The sequence below is a fragment of the Chironomus tepperi genome, unplaced genomic scaffold (assembly GCF_022539635.2).
Source record: "Chironomus tepperi strain 1889 unplaced genomic scaffold, CSIRO-AGI_Ctep_v1 contig_12, whole genome shotgun sequence".
NCBI lineage: Eukaryota > Metazoa > Arthropoda > Insecta > Diptera > Chironomidae > Chironomus > Chironomus tepperi.
Window position 1 is genome coordinate 660,612 of NW_027226134.1, and position 20,266 is coordinate 680,877.

Here is a 20,266-nt window from a genome sequence, read left to right on the forward strand (position 1 = left end):
CAGATGTAAGTCGATCGATTTATTAGTTTGTGAGATAGAAAATTGACCAGTTGCTACAAAGAATTTGTTTATGAAATATTGAGTTTATTGATGACAGTCTTGTTCAGTCGATGACAATCTTCTATATTTCGAAGCTTACCACAGCCGAAACCGGACACGGTTCTTGGCATTTCAAAAAAACGTTAGCGGCACTCATGTTGCCCACCACTAGTCTGCTCGATTTAGGAGCAATGTAAGATAGTGATAGTTGATGCCGCACCCACAGGGTTATATCAGTGTCATAGTCATAAATTTTTTTAAGGAAGAGGAAATATGAATCCCAAAAACTAAGGAGGTTTCCAATTTTTTTCACAAAAAATAATGGAAATTGAATAAAAATTCAAAAAGGATTTGGGAGGACTGCCTTCTAAAACCCATCTCCCTGCCGCCCTCTTACCTAAACAAGCTCATGGGTTCTGGATAAATTACTCCAAAATTCAAGTTATTTCAAATAGGAGAAATTTTAAATTTGGCCTTAAACTATAACAACAATTACATCGCTTTGACCTAGATTACATTTTCAAGTGCATTATGTGTTTGTGTTCATAACAAACGAGTAGCAAACAGAGGATGGTTAACATATAAATCGTTTATGGTCCTTTTCTAAATAATGTTTATTAAATTGTATCTCAATTTACCGGCATAATGCCTTTATTAAATTTCATCCGGCCATTCCAAGTCAGAGATACGCCGACCTGGGGCTGGATTTTTGATCTATTAACCGATTTGTGCTATTTTGAATTGTTTACGTGTGTCCTTTTCTCTCTCTTGACATAGTATTTCAAATATTTTAAGATTTGTGGTTTTAAATTTTTAAAAATTTCCTTTAGATTATGCGCAAAAAATTATTCTGAATCATCTCAACCCCAAAACATTTAAATAAACGACTGACTTATGTACCACTGACCTAGTTTCAAATAATCAAAAATTTAAAATATATTCGAAATACACGTGGTGAGAAAAAGTTGAAAAATATTGTTTAGCATGAGTTTAGAGCAGTAGTGGACAATTGTATATCTTTCGCGGCACACCACGGTGGAAAGCCTCTACTCAAATTATATAAGTTCAAGCTATTTTTAAACGTTTTTGGCGGCACTAGTATGCCGCTGCGCAAAGGTTGCTCATCACTAAAGTCACGCTGCTCTGTGGTAATTTCCAACTTTTTTAAGTCCTGTGCCTTTCGAAATGACTAAATTCTACTAAAAATGTCAATAAACTGACAATTTTCCATTAGTTCTGTAGAATTACTATGTTTTGACCAATTAACTCCTGTCATTACATTTATTTACAGTCTTCTTATTTCATGTAAACTACATAAACAACTTAAATTCCTTTAAGCATCCTGTTCAAAAGTTAACAAATAAATTATTCCACATAAATACTACAACTGGAAGCTATAAAAACATTTCATTGCTATTTTTCAACTTAAAGTTATGCAATTAGTAATTCATTCTCATATTATTGCTATCTCTGTCTAATTAGGCACTTGCCGGTCTCGTAGAAATTCCAGCTATTGGAATAGCGATGTACATCATCATGAAAACGGGAAAGAAATGGCTTTTTTCGGCTACATTCTTTGCAACAGGAATATCATGTTTACTTGCTGCAATCTTTGAAGGAAATGTTGGAATGTTGTGGTTGAAAATCACATTTGTCATGATTGGTTCGTTAAGAAATTTCAATTAATATAAAAATTTGAAAAAAATGTTTTTGTTTTTCATGAAAAAAATTTAGGAAAATTTACAATAAGTGCTGGAAACACTATAATGCCAACTTATACAGCTGAATTATATCCAACGTCAATTAGAAACATCGGAGTTGGAGCATGTAATGTTGCTGCCGGCATGGCACTAATTCTCACACCAGCACTCTCGGAATTGGTATGCTGTTCATTCATAATATTTTTAATTCAATTTACATCCTTAATTTAATTAACTTATACATATACGTTTACATTTATACTCTGTCTCGTTTATACTTTATACAGAACATAATTGGAGGTCATTGGTTGATGACACTTTTAACGGCATGGAGTTGCTTCGGAGGATTTATCATATTATTTTTGCCAAACACCATTGAGCGAGCAGCTCGACCTCCAACGGAAAATGAGGAAAGATAAATAAATAAATAATTTTAAAAAGTGGAAGAATTCAACTCCAAAATAAACAATTATGTAATAAAAAAGTCTTAAAACATCTTGATGTCGTCTCATACAAATAAACAAAAAACAAAAAAAATTTAAATTTTTCTGGCAGAATTTAAAACGAAGAAAAATATGGAAAGGGGGCTGTTCACTTGTTACGATCAGAGCAGGGGTGAATAGGGTGATTCTGATTTAAGCAATGGTTCTAACAATTCTTAGAATTTATGCAGTTCTGAGGAATCTTGGAATTTATGAAATTCCGAGAAATCATGGAATTTAAGCAATTCTAAGAAATCCTAGAATTTGGGCTATTCGAAGAAATTCAATAAAACAATTGAAGTTCCAAGAAATCCAATAAAACAATGGCAATTTTAATAAATCCAATAAAACAATGGAAATTAAAAGAAATCCACCAAAGAATGGAAAATTCTAAGAATTTTACCAACCAATAGAGTTCCAAGAATTCCATTAACAATGAAAATTCCAAGAATTCCATTGCTCATTTTTGAAAAAAGTTCGTTATTCTCAGAATTCGAAGTCGACTCGGATTTAATATGAAAAAGTCGACTAAAATCAACTTGACTTCATTCAAAATTCGAGTCAACTTCAAGCTCAGCTTATTCTGCACCGTAATAAGTGAACGATCCCCAATAATATTCCTTGCATCACATGGAAGGTATCTAATAAACAAAAAAATTAAAAGAAAAATTCAACGAAAAAAATTAAAGTTGTCAATTAAAGTAAGAGATAAAATAAATTCAAGAAATTTAACAGGCATTATTTTATAATATTTTAAGAAAATTGAAAATTAATTAATGTCCTATAAACACAAAAAAATTTTAGATAATAGGTGAAAAGCAAAAAACTTTTTGGTGTTCATAAAGGAAACAAAAACAAAAAAAATTGATAAGATATGGGAAAATTCTATTTAAAAATTTATTCTTCATATTCAACAAACATACTTCATGTGAAAATGCTTTTTTGTCATAAAACTAAGTAAAATAATCGTTGAAAGTCGATATTAGTAATTGTTATAAATCATATTTAAGCGATTCATTTGGGATCTTAATCAAAATTTAGTAGAAATTCTCGAGTACAATGGTGCCATAAAATTGTCATATTTACCTCGTATTGTTATATTATAGACAAATTTAATTCACATTTTACCAATTGAGTGTCGTTAAAGGCATGAGACTACTGGATAAATTGTCTTGTTGATGATTACTTTTAAGAACGATCCAGAAAAGCACATGGAGTGAAAAAATCGAAAAATATTGTCAGCAGGTCGACATGAATCAGGTTTCGTTTCGGATTTGGAAAAATCTGATCCCACGATAGAGTCACTGACCTGAAGACAATGGTTTTTAATATTTTCTCGCCGAGTGCCTTTTGAGGACTGGTTACTTCCAGATGCTTATTGAAATCTTTTCTAAATGTCTGTTATATGAGGAGTCAAAATGGTTTAGTTTGGGAAAGGTTTAGTCTTTTGGAAGAATAGTGAATTATTGTGTACGTCATAAGAACTGATGTATACTGCAATACGCCAAGTTACAATTCGGTTGCGCAAGCTTCAAACCAGAAAACCATGCAGACACAAAAATGTATTTGTGGATAATGGGAACAAATTATGACTAAAAGCCTCTAAAACTGTACTCACAAACTACAAATTGAGCTTCGAAACCAGAACGACGAAATGGAAAATAGCTTCAAAAATTCGGCATATCCTGGAATTGAACCCAGGACCTTCTGCACGCAAGTCAAAAGCTCCACCATTTAAGCCAATGACATCATTTCACCGCTTAATCAAGGTTAGGTTGAGTTTGGTTCAAATGGCAACATGACCTTAAATAATACGACAATTTTATGGCACATGTTCGAGATAGCTATAAAGCTTCTTTCAGTTTGGCACAAAATAAAAAGTAATAGATACAAATTGCACCTTTTTTGTTCGTAATATATCAAAGCCTGAGTGGACAAAAGTACGTTAGAACTAGACATAAACTGGGCATTTATCTGCCATTAATTAGTTTTGACGTCTTTTTGTCCACTCAGTAAAATAATGCATATTAAAATAGTCACAAAAGCTCAATCTGTAGACAGATAATCACATCGATAGAACCACACACTCAAAACTAAAAAATATTTAGTGCATTTAATTTTTTTTTTTTTTTGTAAACTTTTTAAACTGAAACTTTATTTGGCTGGTCCAAAAAAGCATATTAGCTAAATAAAATTGTATAATTTTTAAACTGAGAGAAAAAAAAGGTTTTTGTTGACAGAATTTTTTCACACATTTAAGTTAATTTTGAATGATTATAAGCAGTAATTAATTGGTAATTGGCAGTTGATGGTTCAACGTCTTGTTGCTAACATCTTCAGATTCCATCAAATTCTTGAAAATCAGTTTCTAAAAATCAATTAAAACTAATGTTCTTCCTCAAAACAACTAATTTATGCGAAAATTCAAGTAGCTTTTAATTATTAATTTTTATAAAAGAATCAAATTATGCAATTAAACAGAATTAAAGTATGAAAATTGAAGGTATTGAATTTTTTCTAATTAAAACAATTCAATAGCCATAAATAAATCAAAAATTCATAAAGCATCGCCGTTTTTATGACGCAAAAATCACAATTTTTTTTTCTCTCAGCAAATATTTTTTAAGTTTATTACCGAACGTCATAAAATAGAAAAAAAGTAAATAAAATAAAGTCATATGTTGCAAAAAAAATGAAATACATCAATTTTCTTCTCTTTACACATAATAAAGTAGAAAAAAATTATTTGCACCGCTGCTTTCAACAGTACTTAAATGAAATAGGAGAAGAAAAAGTGAAAAATGTTATTAAAAAAAAGGAGAAGAAAAATTCGTAAATAGTAAAATATCAATCTGTTTTGTACTTAGGACAAAGTCATAAGCCATTCGTGTAGTAAAAGAAAAGAAAAACATAATGAAAATCAAAAATATTACATCCAGAGTGTGGCTGTCTCAAATTCGAATTTTTCGAAATTAGACTTTCGAACTCGAAAAATTCGATATTAAACTTTCGAAGATTTCGAACATTTTTAAAGAGTTCAAAGCAGAGTTGCAAAACAGGCTCTTGTGACAGGCAAAAACCTTATAAAATCTTATAAAACCATACAAATTATCAAGAAAAATGATCAAGAATTTGTAAGGTTTTTGTCTGTCACAGGTGCCTGATTTGCAACTCTGAATTATTACAAAATAAAAATTTACGTTATTAACACAACAGAGAAAGAAGAAATAACGGTCAAAAAAATTTTAAAAATCAACAGTAATTTTTTTTTCAAAATCAAAAAATAACGGTCATTTTAGAGAAGGCCACACTCTGATTACATCAAAATGCATTTACGAAGAAGTTATAAAATCGCTACACCATATAAATCTCATATTATTTTTTTGCTTTATTCTTTTGATTTGCAACAATGTCAACATTCGGCTATATTTGGAGCATTCACTTCCGTTTCATCTGTTAAACAGATGTCATTGACGATTGACGAGGCTAATATTGAGTTACTTTTGCTTAGTTTTGCATTCGATCATCGGCCAATGACACTGAGTTGATGACGTAAAAATTCATTTTTTTGCTAAACCATCCATAAACGGCATTGAGAGTAAAACTGTTGTTTTTTTTATAACTGTGGGTGTCATAACTTAGCCGAATACATAAGATATAAATGTTGATAATATTAAAAAGTTATCAAATAATTTTAAAAAAGGAACGTTAGCAAAATAGTCTATAAACATGAATAAGTTATATTAAAAAAAAGAAGGAACTTCGAATTCATCATAAAAATTTAATAATGTTAAGAGAAATAAACAAAAAAAAAAAATTATATATGTTGAGCAACATAAAAAATCATAAACGTTACATTTGGCAATATATTGATAAATGTTTAGAGCTGTTATGGCTATTAAAAAAAATATTTTTAAATGTCTATAAATAAAAATACGTATATCAATAAAACAAAAAAATGTGAGTGAAATTTACTTGAATTTTTAGAATTTTAATTGCAGGTTTCCCAGGAATTTATGAAAAATAATGAAATCGCGAGATACGGACTGCAAAACGCAAACTTTTTAGGATTTTCATCTTGAAAACCAGAGTTTCAAAACAGGCACCTGTGTCAGGTAAAAACCGTATAAATTTTCGATAATTTGTATGATTTTGCAAGAATGGCCATACAAATTATCAAGAATTTAAATGGTTTTTGATTGTGACAGGTGCCTGTTTTGCAACTCTTTTGAAAACCATAAGTAAATTAAAGAATTTCGTTCAAACTTTTCTTAAACTTAGAAAATATCTTACAATTTTCATAAGTGGTAGCAGAAACCCTAATTTGATCATTGTAAACAAAATTCATTTAAGCCAGACTCTATCAAATGTTTTCTCCACATCTAGGAAGATCGTTCCTGTTGATTTGTTCCTGCTTATTGTATTTATAAACAAAAATTTAAAATCTGGATTTGAAAAATTTCAAAATAATATTTTCTAAATAAATTATCGAAAACTGATGCATATTTATATAAATGCAAAATGAATGTGAATTCTTATAATCGTTTTGTTATTATAATAATTTTTTCCAATTTATTGATTGTTTGACGTCGTAAGTTGTATTATGAATTAGTTTAACTACTAGTTTTTTGAAATTAATTTACGTCGTTGGGTCTTAAATTGTTGTAGAAATTATTAAAGTAGGTTGAAAGTTTTGTGACAATTTATATTTTCATTCAGAAGGATGCTGGATGATTTACGTCAATTGTTCCAATTTCAGAGCTTTTACGGAATTATTTCAATGATTCAAATTGACTTGAATCGAGTTTTTCATACAAAATTTTAACGAAATCCAAATCGTCTTCGAACTCCGTCAAGTCCTAAACAATTATGATCTTCAACTTTAGCATTGTTTTTCATTATTTTCCATGACCTTAGCGATTCCAGGATTTGGGAGGTCATAGATCACAATTGATCTGTTCGACCAGCGAAGTAAGGAAGTAAGTTAACGATTCCATGCTTCTGTTACATAAAATGTATAGCCAAATTTGTTTTAGAATTCTCCATAGTTTTGCGACAAAGAATCAAAGAACTATTAAGTTTGTCACCAAGTCATATCAGCTCTCAAAATTGTAAAATCCCCGAAAAATACAAGTCGGTTAGTAAATCAAAAATTCGGCCCAGTCATACGTGACTCTGGCATGATATTGGATTTGATTCATATCCACTACCATACCACAGTCACGTCAGATTGATGCCTCAATTCAGTTTACAAAACTGTAGAAAAATAATCATTCAACACCTTCCAATTTAAAGCTCAACTTCTTTTAAGTATAATGTCTGCACATGACCATACAATCCAAATTTAATGGCAATAAGTTAATTCACCTAAGTTAATTAAAAACCAAAGATATTTCAAAATGAACTTTGCAGATAAATTCAAATTTTCATAAAAATTGTTCAAATTCCTAATAAAATACTGTTCACAGGCATGATGTGTCGCAACGACATAAACTACTAACAAGATACTTATACCATAATTGTATTTATTTCTCTCAATTAATCGAAGTACTGAGCAATTTTAGTATGAGTGGTTTAGTCTCTCATGTGAGGCATTAGAATCACGATATTAAGCTTTTGCACAGCATAGACAATTTTTTAAATAATTAATAGACATAGTTTGTCTATTTATCTAAATTATGGATGAATTAGAGTCTACCTAATAAATATCTTAATGTGAGAAAAAACAACAATTGTCAAAAAAAACCTCAAAACCATTTTCAGAAGCCAATTATCATTGACAAGCATGGAAATTGCAAATTTGTTGAACAAATCAATGAGCACAAAATGCATAAATAAATATGTTGAGCTTATCAACAGATGAAGTTAACCTCAATGTTGACGTCACATAAATTGAATAAAAAAGAGATGAAAATAATAAGGAAATCAATAAATCAAATAAGAAATAGCATAAATATGCAAATGCAATAAATCAATATCAATCTCAAAAAACCGCAATCCTTTTTTTTTCTTCTTCCACTTCATAATGCTATTATTGAGAATGTGTTTATTTCTAGGTGCACAGCAAAAAAAAGTGAGAAAAAAAGCTCCCGCTCACACTTATTTTTTTATTATTTCACGTATGTGCATATACATACTAACATACATTGCGATGCCTTTTCATACTCTCGTGTATTAGCAACAACGTCTATCCGTTCACATACTTAGCGGCAGTAGTAAAAAATTTAAAAAAAATTTATATATATAATATTAATTTGTCGATATAAAGGCAAGACTAATACAAAGCAACATTAAGCTTCAATAAAATATTAAAGAAAATTTGTTCGACTATTCAGTTGTAATTTTAAAGCTCACGATGGAGGATGAAAATCGGAATAAGATAAATGAAAATGAAAAGCCGAAATTTTCATTGGAAATAAATAATTTAAAATCATTTGAAACGCCAAGTATATTTACAATTAATGGAAATAATAATCTCAATAGTCGTGTTGAGTTAGTGACGATGGCAAATGATAACGATGATAATGATGGTGATAGTGATGTGATATCGGATTTAATTGGACATATTGGACCATGGCAATTATTTTGGGCTGTCATTATGTGTCTTTATCAATTTCCAACTACATTTCACATATTTTGTTTAGTTTTTCAAGTAAGTTTCACAAAAGTGTTTATGTTTATTTATAAAAATAATGGTTTTGAAGTGTATTATGGAAAAGAATGAAAATTATATCAGTGGCCTTCTTCATTATACATCCACTTAACCGACAATTACTCGCTGTATGATTTCGAAAAGTAAACATAAATTACGATTAACTTTAGATATTACAAATCGTGATTTTTATCTTTTTAGAAAATTTAAATAGTTTTTTAACTTATTTTTATATCAAAATGTGTCATTACAATCTTATCAACAAGTATTTCACGGTAATTACAGGTAATGAAATTGTAGTTTAACAATGTAAACAGCGAACGCGATGTAAACAGTGGAAATGCTGTTTAAAATTCACAAATGTGATAATGGAAGTTATAATTAAGTTGTAGGTGATTTCCGCATGCATTTTTGACATAAAATCCGTTTTAAATATTTTTTATCAATTTTTAAGGAAATTTTGCACTTTTTTGAAATTTAAATGATCTATGACTTGCAAGTTTAAATTGAATATTAAATAGATATTAATTTTTAATATCTTAATAATCACAAGTCTAATAGTTCTGCATTATGCAGAACGTGATGCCTGCCATACTTATTTAAAAGTTAAAAGCCTCAAATTAAATTATAATTATTCATTTGTCGCTGAAAATCAATCTCAATTAAAAATCAAATTCATCAATAAAAGTCGCAAAAATTCAAGCACCTGTTAAACTATTTGTTTTGATTACTTTTTTAAAGAAAAAGCATGAAGAATTTATATTTTAATTAGATTTGACACGCGGAGACAAATTCGTAATTAAAAATTCAAATTTGAATTATTTAAAGTTATTGAACTCTTTAACAAGTTAAATTCTTAGATTTTTTGATGAAGGCGTAGCCAGGGAGGATTTGTGGGGTTATGGGCCTCCTTTCGAAAATTGAAAAATCGTTTGAAAGTAAAATTGTTTTTTTAAATTTCAAAATTTTTTTGTTTTTTTTTTTTTTCAAAATTGCTTTTTTTCTATTTGATAATTAGAAATAATAGTAAATTTATGTGACACATGAATATGATTATGACGAAATTCAAAATATCAAAAAAATAGACCAATTAATTAAATCAAGTTTTAATCAAATTTTTTTTGACTCTCTTGTTAGATTATATTTCAATCCATTAGATAGCTACACATTAAAATGTATTATCTTCTTAACGGTTTTTAAATTTATGACAATAGTTTACCAAAAAAAAAGACAAAAAATATTTAAATTAGAAAATTGAAAGGTTATCGCATCAAGACCCGATTATAGTCTGGTTTCAAAGGAAATATTTTTTAACCAGTCAACCAAAAATTCCCACTACGTCTTAAATCAGTTAAGCACAATCAAAAAATTTTATCCGGAATTGAATTCATTATAAAATTTATTTCGCCATCACTGTACGATGAACTTTTTGTTGCCGAGTTAGCCTTAAACCGATATAGGAATGAATAAAAACCGTTTAAATCCTTGGTTGTCTTCAAAGAGAGTGAATTGTCTTCAATTAATTGTTGTAAATAAAACATTTTATTGATATACGTTTATTGTCCTTTTAGCAAAATAAATGAATAAGTGAAATAACTTTGAATTTTATGGCTTATCAATATTACGGAATGCTCGTAAATTATGTAAAGCTTAATATGGTTACAATTTTGTTACGAAGTTGAAATTTTGGTTTATGATTTTCTTACGTAGCTTAGCGACAGGGTGAAGGAAGAGGGTTAGGGGTAGCTGTTCTAAAAATGGTTTATTCAGTTTTATGTTATTTCTGAACGGGTTTTGAGTCATAATAAATTTTGAAACTTTTGTTTGAATGAACTTGACCTAATATCAAAAAATAATATGTAATATGAATAGTTAAATCAGAAGAAGGCAATCTTTTATTTATCGAACCAAACTTTTGTGATAATCCTTTATCGAAACCGCAGACGACATACGGTTCAGAACATTTTCCAAAAAATTAAAGCATCTCACAGTTTAATCATCAATGAATTTAATAATTAACTTTTTGTGATGCTTTAAAATAAATCCAGATCCTACTGGTCAGTGCTTCATGTAGGTTAATCTAGCGTTTGGGTTACAGGGTGAAACCAACGTCAACAGACTAAACTTCAACTCACTAAATGGAACACAGATGAATCAAAAGTGTGAAATATTATTAATGTTAATTTTTTAAAGACACATTTTTCATAAAAGCGAAATTTGTCAAATAAAACATAAAATTTGACCTTTTTTAACGAAATTTATTGACTCCCAAATCAGATAATAGTTTCATAACAACTCTAGTTTGCATAAATAACAAAGCGACTCAAGAAACCATTAATATTTCTGCAGAACGGATTGTGAATTTCTAAAATAAATCGAAAGCTTAAGTTCCATTAAGCTGCATAATAATAAAAAGCGAATTTTAGATGGATGTAATAAATAAACAATTTCATTGAACTCTAAATGCAATTACAAAACATTTAAATTCATAATTTAAATAGTTCTTGGTCTAATTTTAATGCTGCAAAATCTGCTTTTAAGCTTTTTAAAAACCGCCAATGCAATCGCCACAGTTTAGTGTTTATTTTCTTACAAATCATCGCAGCCGAAAAGAGGCAAACCAAAGCCAATGTCGATAAGGTCAAGTAATTTAGCACTATGTTTACTTTCGCTAAACAACCTTGCCAAAAATGTGTTACTTCTATTTTTAATGTCTTAATTGTTTCGATTAAACTGCTTCGCTATGTGCGAATAATTAAGAACTATACATCACATTACTTAATTAATGAAGTTAATAATATAATTTGCATATTCAACAATGACAGTGCATTAATCCAAATTCGAATATAGAGTTGAAATGAAACTGATGCAATTCTCAATTGCAATTTCTTTATGAGAAAATATCATAAAGTAAGGCATGAAAAATCTAATCAAAATTAATGTATTGAACGCATAACGAATGCAATAATAAGTAATGTAAATATTAATAATTCTTACTTAATTTCGATTTCACACTTTAATTACGATTCCATAAATCTAGAATAACACTAATAATTGTTATATTTAATTGAATTAAGTGCGCAGAAACGAGATTCATTTTTATAAAAAAATATCAAGCATACAATATTGTAGCGCAAAAAAATAAAATACAGAGCAGATCTAAGTCTACTCAATCATTCTCCTCCGACTAAGCAAACATCAGTAAAAAAAAATGTTTGTTGATTGGATAAAGACAGGAAGTAATTCGAGTAGTGTCAAGGCAAATTGCTCTAAATTAGGAAAATTCATTTATGATAATGAGATTATGAACTAAAATCTTCACCTAAATAGATAGTAGGGAACGTAACGAAAAATTTTGTATACAGCATGCTATCTTACAATCATACTACACTGACCTATCATAATTTTTATTTTTGCGCGCAAAATATAATCATTCATTTTTTTGTATAAGCAGCAAATTACGTACTGTAATTTAGAAAGTGTAAGTTTTGCACATGTTACCGGCAAATAAATTATAGTTGTTTAGCTTAAACTATAAGATATAGTTTTTTAACTGTAAATGTGATCTTGAAATACTGGAAATTGTATACATTTTTTTTAAAATTTCAAGGTCATGATTGGACGTAAACTAACTTATATTAATGCTTACGCGTCTGTGTCTTTATTTAATTTGCTAAATACTTTATTTTTATCACAAACAATCTTCATTAATAATTATTATGTATTTCCTATATTTAAATGAATTATAGACATTTAGTGCAGTGGTGGGTAACCTGTGTGACACGACACAAAAGGCAATTTTTGGAAATTCCTATGAACTGTATGCCGTGTGCGGTTACTGTCGAAACCAATCGAGACTAACTACCAATGAGTGCCGCGGCACACTAGTTTACCGTCAAAAATGGTTGCAAATGCCAGCAAATACCATGAACCGTATACCGTGTAAGGTTTCAATCGAGGCTAACAACCAAAAAGTGCCACGAAATATAAAAGGTTGCTCACCACTGCATAAGCGAGTAAAGCACAGTAATGCACAGTAAAGTCACTTTTTTGCATATTAACAAGACATGACGTTAAGTTGAAACATTTATTTTATTATGTGCAATACAGTGATCAGCTCGGAAATAAAATAACTTGTCATCACGTGAATTAGGTCTTATAAATTTTCAAGCAACGAGTATTAGCTCAGTAAAGGTATTAGTCGATAAATATAAGGTTTTGCAGTTGCATTTTAAGATTTTCATGTTAGTAACATACAGCTTATAGATTCAAAGGTTTAGCCACTTGTAGAAAATTCAGACAAATGACGTGATATACATATTCATAAAATAATTGGTTTCTATACCTTAATAGCAATATTACCATAAATGTTCCCTTTCAATTCTGTTGTCATATGTTTATACAAATGTTTATTTGGTTGGATATCTATTGAAAAATGATTAACCTACAATTTAAGATTTTTAAATGCTGTTTGCATAAATACATAAGTAAATAAGTAATTATGATGACAAAAAAAATTCTCATTTTTTATTTAAATTGGTCGTCTTTGTATATTTTCAATAGAAATCTTTTAGCACAATGCACAGAACACGAAATGCTTTGTGAACAAATATAAAGCGAAAGGATATTTCAATTTTGAATACTAATCCACATGAAGCATTCTAAAATGTCGAGTAGATTTGGCTTTTAAATATGTTCTATTGGGTTCTATCAAGTTTAAGCATTCCCCATTTTTTTGTAGGATAGTTGTTTGTTTTGAGTATGAAGGTTGATTAGCGAATAAACCAAAATATGCCAGACCAATTATGGAATCGAGTTTGAAGTCTCAAACTATGAAAGTTAGTCAAATGCTTGGACTCTATAGAATATTTAAACGATTATTGAATTGTGCTACTCAGATCATACTGCATATTGTAGAACATATTGATCGATACCTGAGCTCTGTCAAGTCGACGTTGAATTTTATATGAAGTAAAGTGGATTTGATTCGAATTCCATATGAAATCTGAATCGACTTCAAGCTTTGAATAATAGCATTCTTTAGAGTAGGATTCGGACAAACACTGCATGCCTGCATATCCTACGTTTTACATGTTCAGGTCTGCAGTATTCAATTGAACAGTTCGTTTGAGGCTGCATGCCAGTATTTACTACATTTTAGACGGACATGCGCTACTATATAGTTCATTTAAGGCTGCAAGCCGGAATTTAATGCATTTTAGATGCACAGGTCTACATTTCCTACGTTTTAGATGTTCAGACCTGCACATTTCATCTGTATCTTAAAGTACCTCCAAACCTGCATGCCTACGTTATTCGTCTAGTTGCCTGCAATTTTGTACGAACCCTACTTTAAGTGTGATTGTCTAATAGATTACATCAGGATTTATGGTTGAAAAATTGCATAAAATATGATTTCGTAATTTATTTTTATGCATTTAATGCATAGATTCTTTCCAGTCTTATAACCAACAGCGTCATAGTTCAAACTTAGTGAACAATCCCAAGCATCACGACTTTTTATTTTTAAAAAGCTGAATTTAATTACCACTGCTAATCTTGGCTTACAAGTTCTTATTGAGCTTGTTAGAGATGATAATCTTTAATTCAGAACTGACTTTTGTTTTGAAAATTCCCAAATTAATTCTTCCACACCCATTCACTAATTTATATTATGTGGTTTTTTAAAGCTTTAGAATTCATTTTGCAATTAAAACCGAAATATCTATTAATTACAAATATTAACTCATAACAAGTGAGGTTTGTAGATTATCTCGGCAATAGCCATTTAGAGATCAAAATATGGAAGTTCCCCGCAAATTTCTCAAGAAAAGCTTTAAATCTTTAAGACTCTAATTGTTAACAACCTGTCAGAATACAATAAGGGTGATGCTTAACTAGCAAAAAATAGTTCAATTTCCGTTTACCCGCAAAAATAGTTGAAAAAGATTTCCTTTGTTTCCCGCCGTACAATAAACTTATTTCGAGTCATTCATCATTCTGTCTATACGTCGTCTAACTAATATAATTTATTATACATATATCTCACAGTAGAACACAAAATATTTGTTTCAGTTGTTCTATATAGCAAGCAACTCAGATACTTCCTAAGTCACTTGTTTCGCTTTACTTATTAAATAAATAAGAGTCAATTTATGCAATATATATCAAATGATTAAGATTATGTGTCACCTATCTATCTACTCATTCTAACACTTACTGACGTTAATTTGCTATTCTAGCATAAATCTAATATCCAAACATATCGACTCAACAAGTGCTGTTTACATTGTGTGCAAAATAAATTGCATGAAATAAAGTTCATTAGCAGCTACGAAAAATGAAAGAAAAGAAATAACAAAGATCCTTGAGAGTAATTTTAAGACAAACTTTTACATGTCAATGAATGTGAGAGTGTAAACAACCTTAAAGAGTGCGTTGTGGGCAAAAATATGTGTGTGTGAAAAAGCATTGAGGCTTTTATCTTATTTGCGAATTTCGGAATTTGTTAGAAATAAGTAATAAATTTTATACGATATTCATCTCTAGAGGCCAAAATCCAATTTTCTATTCTTTCTTCATCACAAAATGTAGGCTGCGTCAAAGGATTTTTGGTGTTCACGACCCGATCATTTGAAAATGATATCAGTTGAGCTATGGAAGAACTTAACACAACCCATAAATCAATGTAGCATGGTTGATGCTCCATACGATGATCTTGATGCCTTCAACATTACAAATTACTTACAACATGCAAATACATCGAATCTCATAGCATGTAAATCATGGGAATTTGATATGAGTCTTATTGGTAAGACAATTATATCCGAATGGGGAATGGTCTGTGATAAGGGATATCTATCAAGTGTTGTTGAGTCATGCTTTTTAGCAGGTAAATATTTAATTATTAACTATGAATGCCAATGAGTTAATGAGAAAGTTTCAAACAGGTGCTGGTCTTGGGTCAGTGTCAAGTGGATGGATAAGTGATCAATATGGACGAAAACATACACTCATGGTCTTTGCAACAATTCAACTTGTTACAGGTACTAAGTGCTAACTAATTAGAAACTATAAATAATTCTAGTGCTAATCATTTTTGGAATAAAATATTGATGATTATCTATGCTTAATATGTAATACCTTCAAATGAAAAACAAAAAAATGCTAGGCATTTACTTCCATACGTGCCATTATAAACATTTTTTTAATAAGCCTTATGACAAAGCCAATTAGAACACCTTTTGTTATGAATTGAAAAAAATGTTTCTCACAGCAATTGAACAAATAATAATATCGACATCAAACGATTCGTCACCAATATCGTACGTTTTAAAGAAATATGTGAAAATACCTAAGTGTAATGAAATTTTTTCATTCATTATTACGACGTGAAATATAATTTAAATTGTGTATATTTTAGCATCAAATTCATTATGCTATACTTAATGTGCACCATTTAATTCTTACGTAAAATATTTAACGATTTATCATCTCATAAGCTACTCTATTTCCTCCTTTTATACATTATCTGGTAGAAAAGTTTTGATTAGTTCCATTGACTTATTTATTATTGAGTTAAAGTTTCTTTTGGTAAAACTTTATCGACCAAGCATTTTATCTATATCGTTTTTCTCATGGCATTATGTGGATACAGAGTTAGGGCTAGATACTGTTGCTATTATTATTGATTTGAGATTCATTTGTCTATCGACTGTTTAATAATGTACTGAATGATATGATAACCAGCTCTGGATGAAAGGATAATAATCTTTTATGCGATTATATTGATGATGTATCGAGGAATTAGGGGTATCAATATGTGTATTATGTGTAGGGTATCAATATGGGTTGTAATCTGTAGCTTTTTGCATTGTTACGAGACATTGGATGGTGTTTCAGCACAGCATAGCTTAATTAGGGGTGGGGTGTGGTGTACATATGCCGTTGATATCAAGTCGTTAAGTTGCAAAGATGCCATAAGAAGTATATCTAGCCGTGGATATCTCACCTTTAAGTGGCGTTATAACCAATACGAAGCATATCAGCGTTTTGCTGGTCTTGAGCTCTGTGACGTTACTCCTAAGCCTATCTGTCAGAGCCAGGTTGCTACAGGGATACAGATGAGAAGCTTTTAATGGCTTAATCTATTTTTAGCTATGTTCCTTGTGACGGCGTCTTCAAAATTCAACCAGAGCTTGGAATGCCATTTTTTAATGATTGGAAACAAGAGCTTAACAGCTCATTGAATTTTAAATTAAGACGAATCTACAGATCAATTGTAATCCATGACTTCTCCTGATTCCAAATGCTTAACCGATTTGAACTAGTATCATCAAATGTAGCTTACATAAGTACAAACAAACATTACAACATTTATCCTAATTGTCCATCTTATCTGGGCTATTCATCATTCTCATTAATGGAACCGACATGACAATTAGATTGATAGACAACTACTTGCTCGGTCATTTCACTTTCGTAGAATATCCCATATCCCCTAAACATTGTACGAGCTTACGAACTTTTACCTTTGTTACTCAATCATTTATTATCCATTTAGTTTGAACTTTAGATAACGTTATTATCATAGATTTTTTTCCCCCAGAAATCCTTTCAATATATTGAGCATACAACATCAATTTAACTTCTTAGTTAAGAGTTGCTTAATTTCAATTAAATCACATATTTTTCTTCTTCTCGTCTCTAACAACATTTAGGAACACTTTTGGGATTTTGTGAATCCATGGAAATGTATATGATTGGACGAGTAATTATCGGATTTGCAAGTATGGCAGTTGTTGTTGTTTCATTTGTTTTATGTGTTGAACTTGTGAGCGGTAAATGGAGAACAATTATTGGAATTCTGAATATACTTCCGGTAGCAATGTATGGATATAAAGTAGCATAAAGTTTATCGAAAAACAATTAATAATCAATAAAAATTTATGTTTTCACAGAGCTTATATCATATGCGCATTCGTGTCATATATCACGTACAATTGGCGAGCAATGCAATTTGTAGTAACATCACCAACATTATTCCTTTTAATGTTATGGCCATTTGTTCCTGAGTCTCCTAGGTAATTTATAATTAAGTTTTATTTTTCTTAGGAATATCTAATTGATTGGTATTAATTTAGATGGCTTCTCTCACGTGGACGATCAAGTGAATTATCAGAAATGATTAGGAAGGCAGGCGAATGGAATGGAATTTCACTACCAGTAAATTTAGAGAAAATGTTATCATCATCAGATTCAGGTCCACGCATACGAGTGTCAATTTTCGATTTATTTCAAAAAGGATATAAAAGGACGACAGCTTTAATGGCAATTGTATGGTTCTCAATTATTCTTATTTATTTTGGAATAACATTGCACATGGGATCACTTGGTGGAGATATTTATTTAAATGTGGTAAGAATCGGAATTAATTTGAACTTTAATTGATCGATCTTTAATTTTTTTTAAATTTTTAATTAAGATAATCGCTGGAACAGTTGAAGCATTCAGCATAGCTGCTAGTGTTTTAGTAGTACTTAAGTTAGGTTTACGTATAAATTTAATTATTTATCTAATTGTTGCTGGCATCGCCTGTACATTAATTAATTATGTCCGTGCTGATAACTTATGGCTTACAATTACATTAGCAATGATTGGTAAGGCTTTGTCATGAAAGCTATAATTTTATTTATTTATTTTAGATAAGTAAGTTCTCACTTTTTTTCCGTAGTTAAAATTAGTATCGGAGCATCGAATGCTTTAATACCCACCTATACTGCTTATCATTATCCAGGTATGTTCATGTTTATGCATAACAGATGTTTACATTATTATTGTAGCATTTTCATTGCCAATTATTAGGGAAAGTGCAATGACACGTACAAGTTTTGTTAATTTGTTTTGGAACTTTGATATATGATCAAGTAATTAACGCCAAACAAAAGTTTATTTCCTCTAACAAAACACTTATTTATTCTTACGGCAATCTTACGGTTTTTGCCACTCAAATATTGAGTTAGAAACATGGCAACAGAGTTATTTAAGCTTTAATTGTCACTCTCCGGGGTAAAATTACAGCATCATCTAAATTATTCAGATGAATCTTGGAACAATTAATGTGGCTATCTTCAACACTTTAAAAAAACAATGAATTTAATGTGAAACGTGACAGAAAATTAGATTTCCTTTAAAATACCTAACGATTATTTATTATTATTTTGCTAGTCATACAAAATAGTAACAGCTAATTGTTTATTAGAAATAGTAAATAAGCTTTTGAATAATTCTTTCATCAAGTTATACTAAGTAGATTTACAGTTTAGCATACTGGCTCACAAAGGCATGCTTGTAAACTTATTTGAACACTTTCAATTTTATTTCCGGATAAATTATTGACGCAAGTCACGCTTGTGAGCTTTAATTCCATATTAGAGTTAAAGCAAGGCTCCATGAAGACTATGGAAAGTTTAGAGGAGCCAAAAAATGACTGATCCATTTCCTGGCTACCTTTTAGATTATTAGATGTCTTATTTGATTTTTTGTTAGTTTGATTCGCTAGATGTACCCTAACAGACAAAGCTACCGCTTTTAAGAACCGTGGTGGTCTGTCTGAACCATAAAAGCAGGCTGTTAGAATTACAGATCAACTGTGATTTATGACCTTTTTTAACTGGCGTCTGATGCTGGCTCTATCGCTGGATGCCCTATGCCAATCACGAATACCGAATGCTAAACTGTCTTTATTACAGTTTGTTCAAAATTGCAGGCCTGCAGCCTTGAACGAACTATAAGTATCAGCCCAAATCTGCAGGCCTGAGCATCAAAAAATCCAGGAAATGTGGTTCTTGTCCAAATCTTAGTCTTTATCAACAGATTTTCTCCAACAGTTGTTTGACCGCTCGTGTTCTTTATTTACTTTGGCTTAATTTCTGTCAATATCATGACATTGTTGCATCTATGCACATATTTAAATTCTGATAAATTCTTTTCTACCACACAAAAAATTCTAATACAATTAACAATTTCCCACCTATTTTTCCACAGTTTACATGAGAAATCTCGGCATCGGTGCGGGAAACTTGAGTGCTGGTTTTGCTCTAGTTTTAGTTCCATATTTATTCTTGTTGGTAAGTTATACAAAGTCATTAATCGATATATTACATATTAAGTATATTGGCAGATGTAATTAAGTTAAACGAGTCGTAATGAATAAGAGTTTTCCACTTTACGGTAGAAAAAAAAAAGTTTCTTATATCACTCAATATACACAGCACAAACTCTTATAGTGAAAATGAGAATTTCTCGCTCGTCTGTATCATCTTCTCATTAACTTTTTTTTTCTTTTTCTTCTTTTTCCTTTTTCGATTATCGACATATACGTAAAATAATAT

General features: G+C 30.1%; 1 protein-coding gene across 1 annotated transcript in view; it reads left to right on the plus strand.

Annotated features, from left to right (window-relative positions):
• The window catches only part of LOC139088443 (uncharacterized), a 46,087-nt gene that overhangs the window by 25,400 nt on the left and 421 nt on the right, over positions 1 to 20,266 (plus strand). The window contains exons 9-20 of the mRNA XM_070637667.1: positions 1,522 to 1,702; positions 1,774 to 1,919; positions 2,027 to 2,155; positions 8,571 to 8,873; positions 15,468 to 15,765; positions 15,824 to 15,919; positions 17,594 to 17,762; positions 17,834 to 17,956; positions 18,017 to 18,290; positions 18,358 to 18,532; positions 18,607 to 18,669; positions 19,920 to 20,002. Of these exons, the coding sequence (XP_070493768.1) occupies positions 1,522 to 1,702; positions 1,774 to 1,919; positions 2,027 to 2,155; positions 8,571 to 8,873; positions 15,468 to 15,765; positions 15,824 to 15,919; positions 17,594 to 17,762; positions 17,834 to 17,956; positions 18,017 to 18,290; positions 18,358 to 18,532; positions 18,607 to 18,669; positions 19,920 to 20,002 (2,040 nt within the window). The remainder of the gene's footprint in view (positions 1 to 1,521; positions 1,703 to 1,773; positions 1,920 to 2,026; positions 2,156 to 8,570; positions 8,874 to 15,467; positions 15,766 to 15,823; positions 15,920 to 17,593; positions 17,763 to 17,833; positions 17,957 to 18,016; positions 18,291 to 18,357; positions 18,533 to 18,606; positions 18,670 to 19,919; positions 20,003 to 20,266) is intronic.